This window comes from Onychomys torridus, chromosome 4 (genome assembly GCF_903995425.1).
Source record: "Onychomys torridus chromosome 4, mOncTor1.1, whole genome shotgun sequence".
Lineage (NCBI taxonomy): Eukaryota > Metazoa > Chordata > Mammalia > Rodentia > Cricetidae > Onychomys > Onychomys torridus.
In genome coordinates this window covers 54,558,837-54,581,484 of record NC_050446.1, presented here as the reverse complement: position 1 = coordinate 54,581,484, position 22,648 = coordinate 54,558,837, and the positions used below count along the sequence as shown (strand labels likewise).

Here is a 22,648-nt window from a genome sequence, read left to right as displayed (position 1 = left end):
AGTTTTTCTCTTCTTTGTTTTATCTGTAATCCACAAACCCTCAGAATACCTTGAGGTTTTTTTTTTTTTTCACTTAAATAAATGTTTCACTTAAATATATTAAAAATATTCTTCTATGTTCTTAAGTGGTCCACCCTATTCTCCTGTATTCACCTTCTAGAACACTAGCCATTCCTCAAGACTGACCTTAGGAGTCAACTCATCTGAGGACATGTTGATGAATCCGAATTACAACCAGATGCAATTCCATTCTCCCTTGAACCCCCTAAACAGTGTGTTGATAACACATGCTATTCCCTCCACAAGTATTGACTTTTAAGAGAAATATTAATGGACTTAACTACTTGTGTTTTCCCAGGGTGTGACATGGTATGGGGGGCATAGGGTTAACTGGTGACCACAGTTATAGATTACACAACACTGGCTGTGTCTCAGGCACACTGTTCAACACCTTCCAAAGAAAGATCCCAGGACTTTGCTTACCCATGAGGAGCAACTGCTTTCCCATTTGAATTGTATCCTCATCCCTGGTGGTGGAACCTTTTCACATAGCAGCTTTTGATTTATGTAGTAATGGTCTAGGCTTTTGAGTCAGAGGAACAGGAGTTTGAATCCAGGCCATAGCCCCTACTAAGTGATCTTAATTGCTCTAAATCTTATCATTCTCTTCCGTAAAATGGAAATAATAAAACGTGATGGGTTTACATTGTAATTTAATAAAACAAAGGATGCAGATGACCTTACATAGTACCTAGCATGTAGTAGAATCACAGTAAATGTTTGTACTTGTTATTAGCATTTTCCTATTCTCTCTTAAAAGTAAAATAAATCCTGACACAGTTTATAAGCCCATCAGTACTGTTTCTTGCCAGTCCCTCATAACTATTGAATGAAATAATACAGCTCCTTGGGAAAGATTATTTTTAAATCAATGTATTCTAGAACTAGATCTCATAGAACAATTTAGAAAACCTTACACACACACATTTTAGTTATCTCAGATTCAGACATTATATTAATGTTGAGTTTTAGCTAATCCCCAACAGCAAACATTTCCTGTTTTCAGATTGAATGTTTTAGGTAGCTTGGTGTGAGGTTAAAATCCTCTTCTCTATAGCTGAGGAATGTCCCTAGATAGTGAGAGTGTCTTCAGCAATAACCCAGTAATGAAAACCAGGAGCCAGAAGTCAAATTGCCTGGATTTGGATTTGAATTCTTGCACCTGTGCATATAAATTGTGTGAAGTTGAAATCACTCTGTGCCTCCATTTCCCATCTCTGAAATCAGGCTAATAATAATAATAATAATATCTTGTTTGTTTATTGGACTGTTATAAGGATCATGAATGTAAGTATAAATATATGTGAGTATATATGAATATACATTGATATGCATATCTATTTACCCATATGTGGATATCAATATCTGTGCCATGTGTAATGTGATTAGACAGTACTTGGTCCACAGTCCCATGCTACTGTTCTAAAACCACTTTGGAAACAAAGCTTTATCAGTCTCAGCCTGAGCCTTTGTTCACATGGCTGCATCCTAGCGGCCATGCTTGGCCAGTAGACCTCTTGGTCTTATATTTTCCTGACAAAATGGGCTGAGAGAAGAGCAGGGGATGCTCTGTTATTGATTGTTCTGGTCAGAGGGAGAGACCTACAATGTGAGGGGCCACAAAGCTGGGAAAGCAATGAAAAGAAAACATTGAGCTCCCACTCCTTTTAATTTCTCTAGAGAAATCTTTAGGAGTTCCATACTTGGCATATGTGGCATGGTAAGTTTTCTATTTCAGTACTTGCAGGAAGGGACGTACCAGGCAATGGCATAGGGAGGAAGTCTTGCATGGTTAAGAACAGACTTCATCTCACTCTGTAAATGTTTCTCCACTCCATAGAAATGTCTGGCTCTCATTTCTAAGAGTTAGATGTTTTGTTTGTTTCTGTTATGGCACAAAGATGAGGCACCAGGAAGCCTTAGGATTATAACCTAAAAGGGCCTTCAAGATCACATTTCTAAAGGTCAGAGACTAAGGCAATAATTCCAAGTGTCACTTGGCCCTCAAATGAGCTTTCATTGTGATGGATTATGACATAATCCATTGACATGATAAGGTACCTATTATGTTACAGAGGCAGTTGGCCAAAATAATAGGATTTTTTTTTTATGATCACAGTGGTGAGTCTTTCATGTATTACTGTCTTCATAGGATAGATAAATATAGCTTCTATTTGTTGGGACTCAGAAAACTGTAACTGTGCCCCCGAGTAGGGTACCTTGCCATGCCAAGCATGGTGAATTAACAACAATTGGAAGTTCTCAGAACATGGAATTAAGATCTCTCTGACCTTGTCTCTCCTCCTTCTCCTTCCCTCTCCCACTCACTTCCTCTTCCCTTTTTACATTCTCTTCTCCAGGAAGTGTTTCCCCCCACCCACCCACAAAAAAGAATTCACCAGAACCAGAGGAGTGTGTGTATGTGTTTCATTTTAACAAGAGGTTTGATAAATACATATGATATAAAAAAAAAACCTCATCAAGTAAGGGGAAACCCTATTTTGACTTTATTCGTTTCTGTGAGACTCAGCACTTTGTACACTAGGCTAAAAGGGTTAGTGTCCTAGATTGCATTGCATTGCATTGCTGTGATAAAATACTGACCAAGTCAGCTCGAGGACAGAAAGGGTTTATTTCATCTTGCAGGGTACAGTCACCGTCAAGATCATTGAGGCAGGAACCTGGAGGCAGGAACCTGGAGGCAGGAACTGTAACTGAGACTCTAGGGGAGCCCTGAGGACTGGCTTGCTTCTATGGCTTGTTCAACCCAGGACTATGTGCCCAGTGATGGCACTGCCCACATCAGTCATCAATCAAGTAAAAGCCCCAGAGATAGGCCTACAGAGCAATGTGATGGAGGCAGTTCCTGAATTACAGTTCCCTCTTCTGAGGTGACTCTAGTTTGTGTCAGATTGACAAAACCTAACCCTTACAGTTAGTAACTAAAAGCAAACAAACAAAAACCAACCAATCTGTCAGTGTTGGAGCAAGCACTCATTGGATAAGAATGCGTGCTGAGTTTGGGTCCCAACACCTATCGAAAAGTCTGTCCTCAAGGTACAGTGTGTTGGTAAACCCAGTGTTGGAAGCTGTTGGGTGGTGGGGCACAGAGACAGGAGGATGGCTGGAGCTTGTTGGCTACCCAGCGTAGATAGCGTCAGGTTCAGTGAAGAAAAGGTTCAGGAAAGATCCCACCTCAAAAAGCAGTGAGTCAGAAAGTGACAGACCTCCTCTGGCCTCTGTGTACAACCCACCCACATTCAAGTGCACATTTATCAAATTTATTACACACATACACACCCTTTAGGGTTACCTATATTGCTGAATGTGTGCAGAAAACCCAAAGTTGGTGACACTCTCACCAGGGGACCACGTCCACTTTGCCCTGGGTGTGTACCCGTGCACCTGCGTTTAAATCTAAGCTGAAGCACTATTTTTAATCTTAATTAATAAACTGCACTTTCCTTAATAACCGCCTTCATTTCCCCTTAACCCCCAAGTTTGCTTTTTGAAAGAGTTAAATATTGTTCCTGTCTCCTGAGAATAGCAATACAAAAGGGGAGCACTTTTGCACAGAAATTTTCACTATTCCATTGTCAACTTTTTTCATTTTTCCTTTTCTTTTTCTTTTCTTTTCTTTTTTCTTTTTTTTTTTTTTTTTTTACTCTGAGCAAAGTCTTTGACTCTTAGAGAAATTGAACATTCTCTTGCAGGGCGCAATGCCTTTTAACCAAATTTCTGCTCACAACTCTCACTGACTTTCAGGCACCCAAAGGTGACAAGACAGGCTTGCCAGCAGTAGGAGCCAAATCTGGAGTAAAAGGACAGAGAATCAAAGAGTGAATAACTTTTGACCAGGAAAAAAAAAATCTGCTTTGTGCTTTGTCTTTCATTTCAATCTGCAAAAGCTCCTTCAGAAAAGTCAGTCTTGGTGAATGAAGCCACGCTTAAAAACAGAAAACAGCAAGACTGAGGTGAAGGGATTGACGGGAGCGGGGGTTTGTTCCGAAGACCCATCAGTACTTTAAAACAATCTGTGTTTAACATGGCAAATTGTGTGTCATTAAAATGCTAATGAGATGGTAAACAGCTGCTAAGTTTTTATGCTAATGAATGGTGGAAGCTAAGTAGTTCTCCAGCCTCCTGTCTATTAGCATAGAGATGTGATTGGGTAAGGAGGATTGCCGAACAGTCTGACCTTCGTTGATGGAGCAATCTGTTTGTGAGTTTCCCCACTGCATTCCACTGGGTTTGAGTTTGTTAGCTCAGAGTGACTCTTACCAGGCCCTGGGGGCCTCTGTATTACACACTGTTATCACAGCCACCGTTGAGGCCTTAGAGATGGAGCTTGGCTTCCCTTTCAGAGACCAACTATGACAAAACCAGTTATATTTGTTCAATAGACCACTTAGATTAATACTACCTACTTACCCTTTGTGCTTTAGAATTCTAATAATTATGATGATAAATTACTAAAGGCCATTTTCTCCAGCTTTCAATTTAGCTATGATGTTAAAATAAGTCCTTTCAGATATGCCTTTGCGACATTTGATGCAATGATGTAATACATCATCTTGGATCTTCAGGCTTGAGGTTAGCAATGGAGATAGCATTACCTGATTAGGATGGAGAATAATCTGTAATTAAGTGCCAGTGGTATATACATACCAGTCCAAACCAGATTACTTAATTGAACATCAGGAAAACAAATCACTGTTCCGTCTATACTCTTGGCTGACTCTCTGTACTGAGTCCCCATATGTGTTTCCTAATGGCTCTGGCTAATCTGAGTGACTATTACAGATAATACTTCAGGTGCCCTTTTTTCTCTTATTTCTTTTCTTTTTCTAATATATTTTTTAAAAGAACAGTGTAAATGAGCTATGACACTCTACTCAACATTATTGCCAATACTATCCACAACTACCTGGCAACATGTCACCAGTTTCTTTGGAAACTCATTATCAAAACAGTTTATCACTGAGGCAGGAACTTCAGTGATTTGGGGACACTGTTAGAGGCTGGGGGATGCTTTAATAGTTGGGGCATTTTCTCACACTCCTCATTTCTCCCTCAAGCAAGGGAGGGATTCTAGGCATGAAATTATTGTGTGATTCAAGATAGGCAGGCCAGGGAGAACTGAGGCCTCACGTTGCTGCTCAGCCCTCTTCAGAATGCCCCCAAAGGTCAACTAATCCAAATGCCCATGATCTGATAAATGAATATGCAAAATGTGGGACATTCCCACAGTAGGACAGCATTCAGCCTTGAAAAGGCACAGTACCCTGATGCGTGCTACAGTATGAGTAATCCTTGAAAGCATTAATCTCAAACAAACTAAGGCAGTCACAAAAGACATGTAAGGTTTTATTTAAATGGCATGTTCTGAACAGCTAAATCTCTCTCTATATATATAGAAAATTGATTGGTAGTTGTCAGAAGCTAGGGATGCTGGGTTAAATGGGAAACAGACTGTTGTTGCTATGTGTAGAGTTTAAGTCATGAAAATGTTCTGCATGTGAAGATGATGTTCATTTACCACTCTGAATATGCCAAAAAAAAAACCTATTCAATTTACAGTTTAAGTGGGTGAATTATCTGATATGTGATTAGTATACACATACATACATACATACATACATACATACATACATACATACATACATGGGACTGTGGACATAGTAGCTCAGTTGATAAAGTATTTGCCACGCAACCATGAGGATTGAGTTTGATCCCCAGCACCCACATGAAAGGCAGCTAAGGTGGTACACTCTGGGAGATAACTTTTGCCATCTAAGCTGGGGAGGCAGAGACAGGGGGATCCCTTGGGCCACTGGCTGCCAACCTGCCAGATCTGCAAAGCCCCAGTAAAACACCCTGACTCAGGAAACAAGATGATGGGTTCCTGAGAAATGACACTTGATGCTGACTTCTGGACTCTACATATGTGGGTACACATGTGCAAGCATACCTGAACAAGCAGGCATGCACACACACACACAAAGCATGCCAGAGAGCCAACCAGGCCAGCAAACGTATCTATCTATACTCTAGACTGCTAATCACCAGGAAGAATGCCAACATCATTCTAAGTCACCGAGTCCTGGATTAAACCAGAGACCGAAGGAGGGAACAGCTAATACAACTAGTCAAGGGGACAGGTGCCCAAAGAACACAAGTTCATTAGGTGTAAAAAGTAAGACAAAATGATGAGTTCCTGTCCCCAAACTCCATGTCTGCAGCCAGACCATAACCCACCTTCTTGTGTTCTCTAGCCATCCCATGTCTAGACTTCCCCTTTCCCCTAGAGTAAGGAAAACTTTGTGATCATTTTCAAGACAATGAATTGAGTCATAACTATAGCCAGTAACTGCCAAAGTCCAAGGTTTTCTTCCTCATAAAACCCCGGTAATTATCTCTGATTTGCATAAATCTTGCTGCTGGCTGTTTACTCCCAATAGCAAAGAGCATCGTGAGAGGCCCTCCCTTTATTCTCTAGCAGTTCATGGGGTCTCAAAGATGCCAGGAGGGTTGGACTCCTGGACATTCACGTTATGCCACACCCGCTGGTGGAACCTGGGAACAGTGTGTCACCCGACCTTGAGACGCCCATGGCTTATGCAGAGGGAAGTACCCTGCAAGTGTCTCAGTCCACGAAGCGCTCTTTTTGACAGTATTTGCCAGGTGCTTGCCTCTGTGACTCTTGTGCTGTGCAGGTCACAGCTCAGCAGCCTTGTGTTGGGCCTGCATGCGTGGGAGGGAAATGGAAGTGAGGGAGAGACTGAATCGGTTTTGTTTTGTTCTTGGCAGGCGGTGCATGCCACACTACTACCCTTCCCACTCTGGTGCGCACACCCACCCTGATGATGCAGCCTTCGCTGGACATCAAACCATTCATGTCTTTCCCAGTGGACAGCAGCTCTGCTGTGGGACTCTTTCCAAATTTTAACACAGTGAGTAAATGCATTTTTTATTTTCCTTATGCCTCGGTACGGCAAGCTCTTTTCTCTCACTACATTCCCAGGGAGACCATGGCTAGAGTCTGTCTCCCAAGTGTGTGGTGGAGGTTCTACCTCTCGGCTGTACTGTGGAAAATGCCTCGCTTGTGGAACTCAGCCCAAACAGTAGGCAGCCTGTGGGCTTTACTAATGTCTCCAGAGATGGTTCTCACCTGCTAACGGTGTCCAGTCTCGATGAACTTCACGTGGCTTTACCGTGTCTGTTGTTCCTGAGGCCCTCCCTGTTCAGGTGTGTTCAAGGGCACACAATTTAGAGACATCAAGCCACATTGATTTTTTTTTTCCAATTTTCACTGTGAAGGAAACTAAAGCAACAACTGTGGGATTTGTCTCTCTGGGTGCCTTTTTATTTGGGAGATGTGACTTTCATCTAAACATAGTTTTTATTTGGGAGCTCTTGTGAGTTATTGAATCTGACTCTGACCAGAAAGAAAGATACTCCTTTGAAATCTACATATTAATTTTCTATACAGTGTGTAACTATTGCCCACTAAACATACATAACACTAGTGAATTGCTCACTCTGACCAGCATATTCATGTCAGTCGCCCAACTTCATTTTATTTGAACGAAAGGCATTTCATGGGCATGCCAACTAGAGCTGACATCTTTGAACAGCAGGATTCTGGGTAGATTGGAAACTTCTTTCAGGAGAAAGGTTGAACACTGAAGGGATCGGCATGGATTGCATCTGCACCGTAGATAAATAGATTTGGTGGGGCAGGATGGTCTTCCTGAACAGGAACATTCTAGATGCTGCCATGATCAAAACAAATAATCGTGTTATCAACAGCACCAGACAGTGTGCTTGGGAAGCACTGCCAGATATCCCCTCTTTGCAAACTTATCTCCTACAGAAGTGAGAAAAGCAAGAGGATTTTTCCTCAAGGGTTGTAAATAGAATCTGTTGACAAGCCTTTTGTTGGAGCCCAGTGCTGTATGGTGTCAGCAAGTGAAGGACCATACAGCTTTGAAAAGGCTCTGCCTTTGACTCGGGGAGTAAGTGGTTAAATGTTTCTCTTGTCTTGTCTTTTCTGGCCAAAGCCAACAGGCTTTTTTGCTGGGTTTGGTTTTTGTTTTAAGGCATGAAAAGGTAAGCATGGCTTCTAATCCAAAGGAGCATGGAAATTAGATCAGTCAGGCCCTTCTTGGTCACATGAATTCATCACAAGTGAGAGTGTCCCTCCCAAAGTGAGGCACTGAGCTTCAGTCAAGCCTGTCACTGAATCTGCAATCATTCTGAACATCACCCTGTACTTAGGACGTTTTCTAGGTAGTTGTGTTTTGGTCACCATTTGACTGTGGACTGCAGCACAGGGGATGAGCTGGGTGATGGAGCAAGCTTAAGTGTTTGCCTGTGCTTTGACTTTTTAACTCAAGCCTCATACAAGATTGTTAGAACAAGTAGCATGATTTTTTTTTAAAGTTGCCCACAGGAGATTATAGCTGTCTTGAAAACATGTTCGGCTTCTAAGAAAACATTAGCACTCAAGGCAACACGAAAACTTCATTCTCTGCCCCGATCACACTCTCCTCCCTTTACCAAGATATGTTGTCACAGCTAGCACCTTCGTCCCAGCTCCTTCCAGTGCCTCACACCTAACAGATACTCAGTGATGTTCTGGAGGCCACCGTTACCAATTTTCAAAATGTCTTGCAGGCTACTGCATCTAGGTTTTTAAAGGCTGTTAAACAAAAATAGAGTGAATGCTTTCACAAAGTTCTTTCTTAAGATAAATGTAAAATTTGTATTGACTATTAATGTTGCACAGGGCTCACAGATGCACCGACATGTCATATTACTTATTTATTGTGTAAAACAGTCTTACACTATATTGATAAAACTCAATGAATATTCTTTTTTATAATGTTTTTTCTTTGTAGAAGAAAATAAGCTCTAAAATTTTCAAATGCTGATAATACTTGATTTCCAAAGTGAAGACATTGCAAGAAAACCTATCAGAAATACTGACTTTGCTCAGTTTACTAAATCCAAGTCATGCCCCTCTAGTACTCTAAGAAAAATGAAGTCAACCCTAATGGGACTTCTCTTATCTTGTTGGGCATGGTGGTACACACCTGTCCAGTGCCAGTGGGGCTAAGGCAGGAGGATCTTCAGTTCAAAGTTAGCTTGAGCTCCATAGTGGAGCCTTCTATCCAAACACACAGAGATGTGCGCGTGGAGGAGGGATGATTGTGATTGTGATTGTGTGTGTGTGTGTGTGTGTGTGTGTGTGTGTGTGTGTGTGTGTGTGTTTCTCTGAGTTGCAGTTTAAATGATTGTCCTTTTTCCTACTGTTTTTTCCATCCCAGCACCCAACTCATTTGGGAAATTTCCTAGAAAATTTAAGATGTGGTCAATGACCAGATTTTTTCCCTAGGGTAATGTTTCTATATCACTACTAAAAATTACACTTAAATTATCATGTATTTGTGATCTTTCCTATCCCTCCAGGGATTCAGGTCTCAAAACATTGTGGAGTTATGGTTGTCTCTCCTGTTGTCAAGAGGGGTAGCTGGGGCTTGAATTATGATCTTTTAACGTTGAGACTTGGGTGCTGGATCTTCATGCCCTTAGCTCCTGAGGCCTATGCCACCTCCCACCTCACACACTGGGAACAAAGCCCAATCAGAAATCTTTCCCTGTCCTTGCTGGACACATATTAGATAATTTCCTGCAGGATCATTAAGTAAAGAGGAAATGACTTTCTGAATATGAAATACAAGCCTCTACAAGCAGCCCTGCTGAAGCAGAATATATTTGTAAAACAGCTGTTGTGTCTTATCGGCAGGTTTTAAAAGTTGCTGTCTGCTCCTTCTTTGAGAAACAAAGTGAATTGTAGTTTCACTTTATTTTCAACCAATGTTGATATTAATCAATATGAGAAATGGGATCAAACTTAATCAACTTTTATCTGAAAAGTAACAATTCTATTGCTATACCAAGACCCACAGATAAAGGTTTTAAAACTCCTTAGCTTTGTTACCTTCCTCAAGTTAGTTTAAAATACATATATTTAAGAGCTGGAGAGATGGCCTGGTGGTTAAGAGCACTTGCTGCTCTTGCAGAGGACCTGAGTTCAGTTCCTAACAGCCACACGACTTGGTGCGCAGTTGTCTGACTCCAGCTATACTGGATCCAATACCTTCTTCTGGCCTCGTCACACATGTGTATGTACACACAAACATTAGTGAAAATAAAGTAACTCTTTAAAAAGACATAACCAGGTGTAGTGGCACACACCTTTAATCCCAGTACTCATAGGCAGGCAGATCTCTATGAGACCAAAGTCAGCCCAGTCTATATAGTGGATTCCAGGACAGCGTAGGCTACTTAGTAAGACCGTGTCTCAATAAACAAACAGAGATTTAATATTTTCTCCTTTCTTTATAGTAGAGCAGAACATTGTATGATGAATAAGGATTAAAACAGATTTCTGTCATTGTCTAAAACCAGATTGGTGCGTTGTTCTCTGCTGAATTTACGCATTACAGCGTCTGTGCTTCCCAGCATTCACTCAGAGGCTGTATTCTCCACAATCCACAACTAAATCTTTCCATGCTATGTATGATGACTAAGCAGAGGGCTGGAGAGACGGCTCAGTGCTTAAGAGCACTTGCAGCTCTACCTCTGAGGGCACCAGACATACATGTGTTACCTACTCGTACATGTAGCCAGATGCTCAAACAAATTAAAATATGTAAATAACTCTTTTGAAAAAGAATAAACAAATAATGTAAGACCCCATGTAGCAAAGCTGTAAAGAGGCAGATAAGGAAACTGGCCATCAGGAGGGTGATGATTTGGGCCCCATGTCCTGATGGCCACAGTCCAGCAGCAACAGCTCTCAGCTTTAGTGGTTCTGCTGTACAGAGAAATCGTTTGTGTCATTTATAAAAGTGAAGAGCGTGAAAACACAAACATCAATTCTCTTTACGGTTTTGACCTTCAGAGCCCTGACCCAGTAGGCTTTTCTGCCTGGCTACACGCTGATGGTCATTTCTCCCACTGCCCCAGTGGTCAGCGTTTGTCTCTGAGAAGCAGCTGCCTGACTGAAGTTTTCCTGCTCCTATGCGCTTAGCACTCAGTCACCTCTCCAGCCCCACCCCCACACTTGCCAATTTTTAACCTATTCCCAACCCATTGAAGTTTTTATTTTTTTATTTTTTGAGATTGTAATGTAATTACAACATTCCTTCCTTCTTTCCTCCAAACCCTCCCATCTACCCTGCCCCTCTTTCCTTCAGACTTGTGCCCTCCTTTGTCACCATTGTTATTGCATGCATATGTATAAACATTTGCACGTGCATATCCCTAACTAGAAACCAACCTCATCTCACACTTCCGACCTCCAGGAGTGTGAGAACATGAAGTCCTGTGGTAGAACCATGAAGTCTATGGTAGTTTGCTGTGAGCTCAGATTCGACACAATCCCACCTTGCACAAGCCTACGTACTGATAGTTAAAGCCACTTCTGAGAGGCCACAGCCTGCATACAGGAGGAGATGTGTTTACACGCCTCTCCAGAGCTCTAACTGCAGTCAAGAGCTGCAGCGGAAGACAGTCACCCCTCGGTTTCTCTGTGATTGACAGGTGTTTTATGAGCCTGCTTATGTGAACTTCTCCTTGGGTCCTGCTACGTTTCTGCGACTCTTCCAGGAAACCGCAGGCACTACTGCTGTTTCACTGCAAGAGGCCCAATAACATTTTTTTTTTCTTTTAGGGAAAAAAAAAATGTGATCTCATTCCCCACCTTGAAAATATTTTTTCCTGACACATGATCAAATGTGTGGAACAGAATAAAGATGATTTCGGAGTATAAAGTCTCAAGCTACTGTGTGATTGTCTGAGTCATGCATGACAAGCTGTGAGATCACCAGTGTGATAAGCACGTCACCTTACCATTCTAGAGCCTCTGGCATCTGAATCATTCATAGCCTGGAAATATCAGCAAGCGCTCAGAGTTTGTCTTTCTTGTAATATAAATAATGCATTTATCAACTGGTGCTGAGAGAAGGGAATTAGAAATTAAAATCATATTTACTTTGCCATTAGTTTGTCTGTTACTCAGGAGATGCCATTGTAAGGAGCCTGCAGTCATCTGTGATGCTGAGCTTTTTCACTGTTTTTAATCCTTGTGTCTGTTAACATCAACTCCTTATTCCTACATTCAAGTACATATTTCTGGTTTGTTCTTGTATAGTGGAATGGTGTAACCCAAAGTGAATCTTTGCTCTTTGAGTCTGGTTTTTATGTTCTTAACAGTGCTTGTTAGCATGAAAAATTTATATATTTTATAGATGCTAGTGTGTCTAACTACACTTACCCCTTTACCACAGCCACATTAAAGAAGAAAGAAGGAAAGAAAATGTGGTTGAAATTTTAATTTTGATAATAGCTTTAAAATATGCTAAAGAGCCATCTCTTCTGTATATTCTGAAGAAGTGTGTAATAAGCTACACTGAAATGAAATCATCTACAGTTCCTCAGAGTCACTGGAAAGGTGTAAAATTTGTTGCCCATTGTTGGGCTTAGAACTTTCATAACAATGTTTAGAAGATGATTACAAAAATATATATTTATAGCAACCTTTAAGGAGACTGCAGAGAAGACTTGAGAGTGAGTACTGCTCTTGCAGAGGATCTGAGTTCGTAGCATCCACAAGGTGGCTCACAACCGCCAGTAACTCAGTAACTCCAGTGCCCTCTTCTGGCCTCTGCAGGAACCTGCACTCATGTGTACATATACACACAGAGACACACACATATAATTGGAAATAAATCTTGGGGGGGGGGATTTTGAAAATGTAATAAAGAGCTAACAAAGATTGTTGCACAAATACTTAGCCATGGGTATATGTGTCTGGAGAATATTGCACCCCCCATGAAATTTGACACAGGAAAAAAAATGTGTAGATAAGATCTCTGGGAAGAAAGAAAAATTCACAGTGACCACACACCTCTTGTTTTCCTCCTCCCTCAGACCACAAACGTGGCATTTTTAAATGTAACATATCCTTTGCCTCACTCAAAAGCCTCAAAACTTACTAAAGACTTTATGTTCTAACCTCCCTTTACTCCGGTCTCCTGAGCCTCCACTGGGATATGTAGCTAGAACTTACGTGCTATGTATGTATAAAGGGATGCTTCTACAGAAGGTAGTCCAGTTTCTTCTCCTCCTCTAAATCATTGTTTAAGGTACCCACTCAACGATTTCCTGCATGTCTGGTGCTACATTCATTGTGCTAAGCAGAGGTTAACAGGTCAGAAGTTGCTCCAGGACAGGAATTCACTGTAAGCTCACAAAGATTCTGCTAAGATTTTGATGGTCCTTAGGAGGTAAGGACCACAAGGTGAGGGGAGACTAGAAAGAGACCTCTGCAGCTCCGACATGCTGTGTCCTCCCGTGTGCCTCTTTCATTATCCCGGCCTCAGCCTCACGTGCTCCGGGCTGAGTCTCCAGTGCTAGGATTTCAAGGATTATGTGTACTTGGAGGGTTCACTAGGTTTTTCTGGCAAGATAGGTCCTTGGCCTTGGCACCGCCCCAGGTCAGCATTTTTTCAAGAGTAGAGTCACCTTGGAAAGGGTGTCTACATTGGGCCATCTTCCTTAAAATCTTTATCTGATTCTCAACTGATATGCTCGGTGTATTAATTCAGGATAACTAGGAAAAGAAGAAACTTCCAGGCTTGTTCCTTTTAAAAAACATGTTTTTATTAATTTGAGAATTTTATACAATGTATTTTGATTATATTTGCTCCTCCTCCTAACTCCTCCCATACCCATCCATCCCCATTCCTTATCCCTCCAAGTTTGTGTCTGGGTTTTTTGTTTGTTTTTGTTTTCTTTTAAATAAGCATCAATTCCAATTTATGCTGTTCATATAATTCAAGACGTGGGGCTGTCTACCAGAGCATGGTCCAAGTACCAGGAGCCACACCCTTAGAAAAAACTGACTTTCTCCCCCTAGAAGCCATCAACTATCTATATCCCTTCAAATTGGGGTGGGGGCTCCTGAATCCCTTCCCCTTCCATGCTAGAACACTGATTGGTTTGATCTCCTGCCAGTCATATGTAGACAGCTACAGATTCTGTGAGTTCATGAGGACAGAAGACACTGTCTCACTCCTTCTTCTGCCCTAGCTCTTCAGTCTGTCTACCCTCTCTTCGGCAGTGGCCCTGAGCCCTGTGGCAGGCACCAGGGTGGGAGGAGGGGAGACAGTTGGACACAAATGTCCTATTTGTGGCTGAGCACTCCGATACTATGTCCATTCAGCAGAATAATCGTGGTTGGTTCACCCCTGGGCCCTGTGAGTTCCCAACCGTAGGCTCTTGGCCAGATTTACAGGCTGTTCTTAGCTTGCCTCAGTCACCAAGTCTCTGTGTGCCTGTAATATAGTGGGAAAGCTCAAGAAAAAAGGGGGGAAATAATAATACATAAAATAATCTCGACAGCCAGGGAGAGGGATTGCTAAGTAAGATACCCAGTGATTGATTGTGATGGTACCCAAAGAGCTTGAGAGCCCATCCAGTAGCACAGTGTTTGGTTTTTCTTCTTGTCTTTTCTTCTGTCTTTTTCACCTTCTTGATTCTTGTGCTCAGAATTAAGCATTGAGTCTCTTTGCGGATGAGCAGCACGCTGTGGAATATTCCAGTCTCTTTGCTTTTATGGCTGCATTGAGGGTGCTAAAGATGAATTGGAGTGCTATTTAGCAATCTGTGAAGTTAAAACACATCTGCAAGCTTAGTAGGAATCTTGGAAAAAGACTTTCTCACAAATTGAGCCTTCATTTTAGTTTTTTTATAAATTCCTTTTTATGTTTGGATGCTTGAAATAAAATGATAAATAGCTTAAGTTATATGAATGATACCCTATTTCCCTGGGTCTGAGAATCACAGGGCGTTTGCATGTTTTGAAGATATATGACAATTAATTATTTTAGTGTGCTCATGTATGAAACAGGCTACCTGTCATTGTTAGGCGTTTTGTGGGTCACAAGGTTGAAGGATATAACCGAGTGTCCTTGTTTCTCCCAGTAGAGTGGGCTAGCACTGAGAAGAACGGAGACAATGAGACAGGCAAGGGCTGGCCTCCACTCCACCTGCCTGACCTGACCAGAAGTGCGCGTGCTTCTCACAGCTTACTCATGTGGGGCCTAGTTCTGAGTGCCCAGCAAATCCTCCCAAAGTCAAGCTGAGAATCCTCCTTGGCACACCGCACGCATTGTATTCGGAAGACGGTTCTGCCTTGTCAGTCCCAACACAAGCTCTTTAAGCATAGTTACTAAAGCCAGGAGGAGATCTGAGGCACTGCAGCACAGCACCTCTCTCCCACGGCCGGTGACTAACGAATAATTCTCCTGATTGAAAACAGGTCTCCTTCCAGATTCCCCACTTTCCGCAGTGGACACCAAGCTGCTGTCACATTTAAGATGGTTCCTTGTCACTGCAGTGTATGTAGTCAGACTCCCAGAATCTCCATCCCCCAAAAGGGGCTGAAGCTGTCGGACACTGAAATGATATCGATCACTGCTCAGGCGGGACACTTGAAAGCACTTCCCATCTAAATTAGGAGAGGTTTCCTTCCTAAGGTTCATCAGTTGTGGATGCGTTATATTGGACCTCTTGCAGAAGCCTTCAGGAGTATCCCCTTTAACCTGAGGAGCGACTCAATTGGACTGGCTTCAAAGGGAGGCATGACTCCAGGTCCTGTTGGCCAGTCAAACAGGGTCCTTGTAGGAGCCAAAAGGGAGAGGGCTCCGCTGCTTCCCAAGCAGAAATGAGAGTGATATTGAGAAGGTTACTTTGTCGTTTTTTTTTCCATCTTAAAACTGGGCATGATGGTATCTTCCTATTCACATCATTATATAATGAATATGTAAGTAGATTATATTCACAGAGAACTGAGTATGAGTGAATATTTGGGAAATTTCTAAAGTTTATTGAATTTGGTTTTTGGGGAGAGGGGAATGTTGTATAACATCGCAATATTCTTTTTAATCATTTAAGATACTTTTACCTATCATGTTTACAAAGTGACTCAATATAGCAAGGCACTATACTTACATATAAATAGTAATGTATATTAATATTTCAAACCTTTTGATCCTTTCTAACTATTGTAAATAAATAATGTTCAACTCTGGAACTGGCTTTGTGCATTGGAGTAACCATAATTAACATAGATATCAAGGTTATGCATGTAGCCAAGAACTTGAGTTTATGAAATGAATGCTCCAGTTTAAAATACTCATACTGAGTGTGGTTTGGAAAAAAAAAAAATGCCCCCCCCCAAAAGAGTAGCACTTGTAGGAGATGTAGCTTTGTTGGAGTAGGTATGGGCATATTGGAGGAAGTGTGTCACTGTGGAGGCAGGCTTTGAGGTCTTATCTATGCTCAAGTCACACCCAGTATCTCAGTTCATTTCCTGTTGCCTGGAATATGAAGGACTCTCAGCTATCTCTCCAGCACCATGTCTGCCTGAACACTGCCGTGTCCCACCATGATGATAATGGACTGAACCTCTGAACTGTAAGCCATCCAATTAAATGGTTTCCTTTATATGAGTTGCTGTGATCATGGTGTCTCTTCACAGCAATAGAAACCCTAACTAAGACACCTGGTTTCAGTGTATGCTCAGTTTGTTCCAACTGAATGAGATGATAGTAGGCCATACTTAGAGGTTAGAATCACCTGACTTCCTCCAAGCACTAAAGATGTTCACAACGCAATTCTGGGAAGGCTTGGTATAGGGTCTATTCAGTGGAGGTTGAGGAGGAAAAAAAAAAAAAAAAAAAAAAAAAAAAAAAAACATACAATTAATTTGATTGCACTCTGTTTTTCTTTAAAGTGACTTGGAAAGCTCTTGGGAAGCTGAAAGCTATTTATCTATGAGGCTTCATCATTATAATTTAAAGATGCTTTAGTCCGTCTTCTCCTTCTTCTTCTTCTTCTTCTTCTTCTTCTTCTTCTTCTTCTTCTTCTTCTTCTTCTTCTTCTTCTTCCTGCTTCTTCTCCTTCTCCTTCTCCTTCTCCTTCTCCTTCTCCTTCTCCTTCTCCTTCTCCTTCTCCTTCTCCTTCTCCTTCTCCTTCTCCTTCTCCTTCTCCTTCTTCTTCTTCTTCTTCTTCTTCTTCTTCTTCTTCTTCTTCTTCTTTCAGAGCTGAGGACCAAACCTAGGGCCTTGCTCTACCACTGAGCTAAGTCCCCAACCCCAGTCCACATTAGTCATTAGTGAAACCACAGATAGGCCAGTGGCCCCTTAGGAAGAGATTTAACTCAGTTCTAATAGTCAATGTTCCAAGTTATCCTTCACATACTGATAATGGACATTTATTCCTAAAGTCCCCCAACTTTTTACTTTTGGTTTTCATATCTCCCACTACCACTTCCCTTCTCCATATATCTTTTTCCTGGATTTAAATGACTTTACCCAAACTCTGAGTAATTGCAACTTACTAGGTTCCATCCTTAGTATTATATAGACTTTTAGGGTAAGTACATATGTATGACAATCTTTTATTTTTCTCTCAGAATAAAAATGTCGGCTTAAATCAAATTTTACTCAGATGTGCATTTAATCATAGACAGTAGAATCAGCAGAAAAAATATGTAAGTCTTTAGACGTTTGTAAGTTAAAAACCAATATATTTTTTGAATCAGTTATTTCAAAAATGCACTTTTTAGAAAGGCAGGGTGTGCCACACAGCTGATCAGTCCTGGTGCAATCAGAGCATGCATTGTCTTCAGAGAGCTGCTGTCTCCAGGCCTGGCCCCTAGAACAGATGAATAGCTTTTGTGACCCCCAGACATGGAGTTTCAAAGAACTCCACATCTGGGGAACAGTCCTTTTGTTACAGTGCAAGAGAAATATCAGAATTTCCTGGGAGTGGGTCATCACAGGAAATTATCAGCAATTCATAGACTTTCCTTTTTGCGTTCACTTCAGCCTCAAGGGTAATCACAAAAGATTATAGTCTCCATTTCAGCTTTCACATCTCCGAAATATTCTTCTCTGCTGAGAGCATGATTGATTCCCGGAGGACAGCTTTTAACCCTAGCTTTGGGAGGGCTGGTCAGACTAAAGTGTTTTCGTAACTGCCAGTCACTGAGATTGTGGATGACTCTGTAGATATTTGGTGATTCTGGACTAATTATACAAAACATTTTAAATAGCATGACTTACGTTACTAGGTAGAGGTACTTATCCAATTTTAGTAAAAACGTTACACATGACGGGAGAGGCATAATGGTCAATAAAAATTTCAGATGAATGTCCTGAAAATTGAAGGACTAAGTATCCTGATGGAACTAATTTCAGAAAATGAAAATAATAATAATAATAATAATTTAAGACCATTTCTGAAAATATCCCCACTACATGGACACATTGTAAATAGCTCAAAATAGTAAAGTTTTGGGGTTTTTGTTGGTTTGTTTGTTTGTTTGTTTGACCTGGCCAGCCTTGAACTCATGGCATTGATCCTTCTTCTACTATCCATGTGTTGGGATCGCAGGCATGTGCCACTTTGCCCCATCTGAATCAATACATCTCTTGAGTGTTCCTGAGAGACAGTTGGTGTGTTTCCCGGCCAATCACTGTGTTGTTCCTGTAGTATGCTCTTGGTTTCTTTCACTGTTGTTCAAGTTTAGTATCTGCAGACGTGTGCACCCATTCCTGTACATGTGGAAGCCAGGGGTAGACATTGGGTGTCTTTGAGATAGGCTCTCAGACTGAACCTGGTGCTCATCACTTTGCTGGACTAGCTAGCCAGCAAGCTCAGGAGACCTGCCTGCCTGCCCCTACTCCAGAGCTGTGGCTACAGTCATGCAACACCATGCATGGTTATTTTGCCTGGCACCTAGGGGTCTGAACCCAGGTCTTCCTGCTTGTACAGCAAGCACTCTGTTCACTGAGCCATTCCCCAAATCTGTCTCTCTGTTTCTTGATCAGAAAATGCTGATGCCATATCTGCGTAAGCAAACTGGACACATTTTTAATTTGGTGACTTTGCTCACTACCTTACTCTCTCTCCTACTTTGTGGGGGCCTTATTTAGAGAGAAGACATTGTGTATATCTGAAGTAAGTTTGGGTAATAAGTTTTCCTTTCCTGGAAATAACCATCCTCTTACAGATTTAAAAGAAAATGAAGATGGTTCTACTCCAAACTACTTTTGGATTGAACTCCTTGCCTCTTTGCATTCATGTAAAATAATTTCAAGTCAAATGAACAAATTTTGAATGTCAAGCTGTACAATTAGCCGAGCCTTATTCAATAAAGCAATTATCACTGTTGCAAGCAGAGTGAGACATTTTATTACAGCTCTTTATTTTCCCTTACAACAGTTGTATATTTTTATAATATAAATGGAAAAACAAACTTGAACCAGTAGTGTTTTCTACTGAGAAGAGCTGATAAATGCATCCATGCGCAAGCACACAAAGGGACAGGAGGAATAAGGAAACATAGTAAAAATTAGTTAGGATAGTCCATGTCTGGAAAACCACTCAGCCACTGTTTGGCAATTCAAATCATAAAATGTTAATTTTGACAAGATGAGCCTTCAAGGAGCAACCGAACACTCGGATCTGAGAGTGGGCTTCCTCTGTTCACAATCAGAGACAGGTAGACGACGTTAGAGTTCATCGACAGGATGCTCCAATAACATGGGCTTTCAGATAAGCCACTGTTAGAGTTTGAATATGGCGTGTCCTCCGCAGGCTCCAGTGTCAACTGCTGGCTCCTCAACTGGTGATGCTGTTTTGAGAGGTTCTTGAAACTTTAGAAAGGGTAGCCCCTTGTTGAAGAAGGTCACAAGGAAGATGTCCTTGAGGGTCATCCTACTTTCTAGTCACCTCCCCTCCTCTGCCTCTTGCCATCTGGATATCCATGTAATGCTTGGCAGGTTGTTATATTAACATTTTGTTTCTGTTGTTTATCTATGATTCACATTTAAGGCTACAGTGTGGCTTCTTTGTGGAGCATGTGCTTAGCTATGTGCAGGGATCCAGGCTCAATCCCGAAAGCATAAATGACTAGAAAAGGAAAATGTAACTGGCCATTTCAGAGTTTTGTTTGCTTAGTCTGGCAGCGATAGAAGATCTGTTCTAAGTGGAAGAGGCTTTCCACACCATCACTAAATTTCTCAAAATCTTTCCTCTTTCTCAAGTGAAGAAGGTTATACTAAAATCTGACTGGTTTACGTAGAATCTGATCTACTTGCTCCAACTAGAATTCCATTTTCAGTGTGTTACTGTTTTTCAGTTAGGATTCTTTTTAGATGTGTGAATTCTATTACTCAAAGCAAAATTAAACAAAGAAGCATCCTGGGTGTGAGGGCACATGTCCTTACTCAGCATTTGCGAGGCAGAAGCAGCATATCTATGAGTTCAAGGCCAGCCACATCTACAAAGCAAGTTCTAGAGAAGGCTACACAGTTATTTACCACCACATAGGGAGTGAGTGGCCCAGGAAATCCAAGCCTGGTCTTAGGACTGTAACATCCCAGATCCGTTGCTGTGTATGGGGCCTTGCCACATCTCAGTTACCACATTCTTAGTGTGAGAGTAAGCAACATGCAATCGGGCACTTACAGGGGGAAAGGTTTATGCTTTGCAGAATTAAGAATCTATCAAACAGGTCCACATTTCTGTCTTTATACCAAGAGGAGTTTCCTTTTCATCTCTATTTTTAATCTGCATCATGGACCTGACTTTCCTCAGCACTGTGCTGCATATGTTGGGTCCTTGAGGAGCATTCCAGCTTGCTTAGGCAAAACAGTTTTGAAAGGATGCCATTTAATGTGTTTTGCTGTTCCAGAGGTGTATTGATTTTTAAATCAGGAACAATCACCTCCCTGGTCTCTCAGAAAGCTCTTGTAGTGTTTTGTAGCCCTTATACAGAAAGCAAGTGAACATATCCTCCCTTACAGAAATTTGGAGATCTCACACCGGTTGTCCTGAAAACCGCATCTGCCAGTGTCAGTGTGTAGAATCAGGGGACATGCATGCAAGTTCCCCCCTTAAAGCAATAAAGAATTCTATTTTTTAAATAATATTTCTCAGACTTATGTTGGGGTGCTGAATTGTCTGCTGTGGGAATTTAATAGCTATATTGGGAGGCGTTTTCAAGTGATGATTTTTGAAAGAGAAAGCCAACTCTCTTTGGGCCTGGTGAGATGGCTCAGCAGGTAAGAATGCTTGCTGTGTGCACACAAGGGCCTGAGTGATTTCTGACTCCCTGTATCCACTTAAAGAACCAAGAGTAGCTGATTGTGTGCCTGTGACCCCATCACTGGGAGTGGAGACAGCCCAGTGGCCAGCCAGACCAGTGATAGGTAACCAAGCTGCTGATTCAGTAAGATACCTGTCTCAAGGAAATAAGAGGAATCATGGTAGAGCAGGGCACTTGGTGTTCTTTTACGCACGCGCACACACACACACACACACACACACACACACACACGTACACACATGCATACACCATACACACACACACACACACACACACACACTAGAAGCCAATTTTGAAGATTATCTTCTATCTAGCCTATCTTCCAAAAAACATTATGATAGCTCTCTTCTTCAAATGTGTTACAGAACAATCATTCTCATAACCTGCCCTCAAATGAAAAGATTCCTTAGTCTGAGTTCCTGAAATGATATATATTATTTTGTTTTATTTCACCCCAAGGAGACCCAATACTAGACAATGCAGGAGACAGTCTATTTATTTTGCATTCTCTTGGTGAAACCAATTCCTGTTGTTATTACTCTGAACAGCGAACTGTAACAACTTCATGGGTATTTATATTTGTGTCATACAGTTCATAGTCAACCATGTATTTTTTAAAATGTTAATATATTTTATTGAGAAAAATAAAACAACACTTTGAAGGAAGCAACTTCTCTGGGGATAAGAAAATATTAATCTTATTTCCCACTATTTCATTTCTTGTACAGAGCTATTAAATTTTGCAATAGAGGTAAATTCTCATTCATTTCCTCAATGATCCCAAATAAGTTTTATGTCCTTTACAAATTCTTTAATTTTTCTCATTTCTTTCAAAAGCCTATGGAGCAGTATCATAGGAAGTATTGTTACAGTGTCTTTGCAGATGAACACAAATCTATCAATTCTGTGTTTATAATGTGACCAGAAATCATTTTAATTATAGGAACATTGAGAAAATGAAACCCTTCTTGGAATGTTCTTTGTATCCTGATTGGGAAAAATGCTTTCTTTCCTCATGATTTTAGTCACGTGTCAACATTTGCCTGTTTACGAATGGAAGCAAGGAAAAGTGGAAGTACCCTTAACCAGCGCTCAGCTTTTTACCCTAATGCTTTGCCCCTCCCCGAGAGCAGCAGTTGTGGTTAGGGTTGAATTTGGTCTGTGTTTTCTGACTCATCAAATCAGCCAGTCAGACCTTTGCATATGTGGTATTAACCTGAATTGGGAATTCTATGCCACACAATCTCAGTTCGTCAATTTGATCATCTAACACTCAGACAGGATCATCACTACTCTCCAAGTTAGTTTGGGAATGAGTGTAAGCAGCGCTGTACC

The 22,648-nt window shown here is 41.3% G+C and overlaps 1 protein-coding gene across 5 annotated transcripts in view; it reads left to right on the top strand.

Moving 5' to 3' along the window:
• The window catches only part of Znf385b (zinc finger protein 385B), a 391,103-nt gene that overhangs the window by 289,780 nt on the left and 78,675 nt on the right, over window positions 1-22,648 (top strand). For all 5 annotated transcript variants that reach the window (XM_036186187.1, XM_036186184.1, XM_036186183.1 and 2 more), the window contains one exon: window positions 6,871-7,013. In XM_036186187.1, coding sequence (XP_036042080.1) covers window positions 6,871-7,013 — 143 coding nt within the window. The remainder of the gene's footprint in view (window positions 1-6,870; window positions 7,014-22,648) is intronic.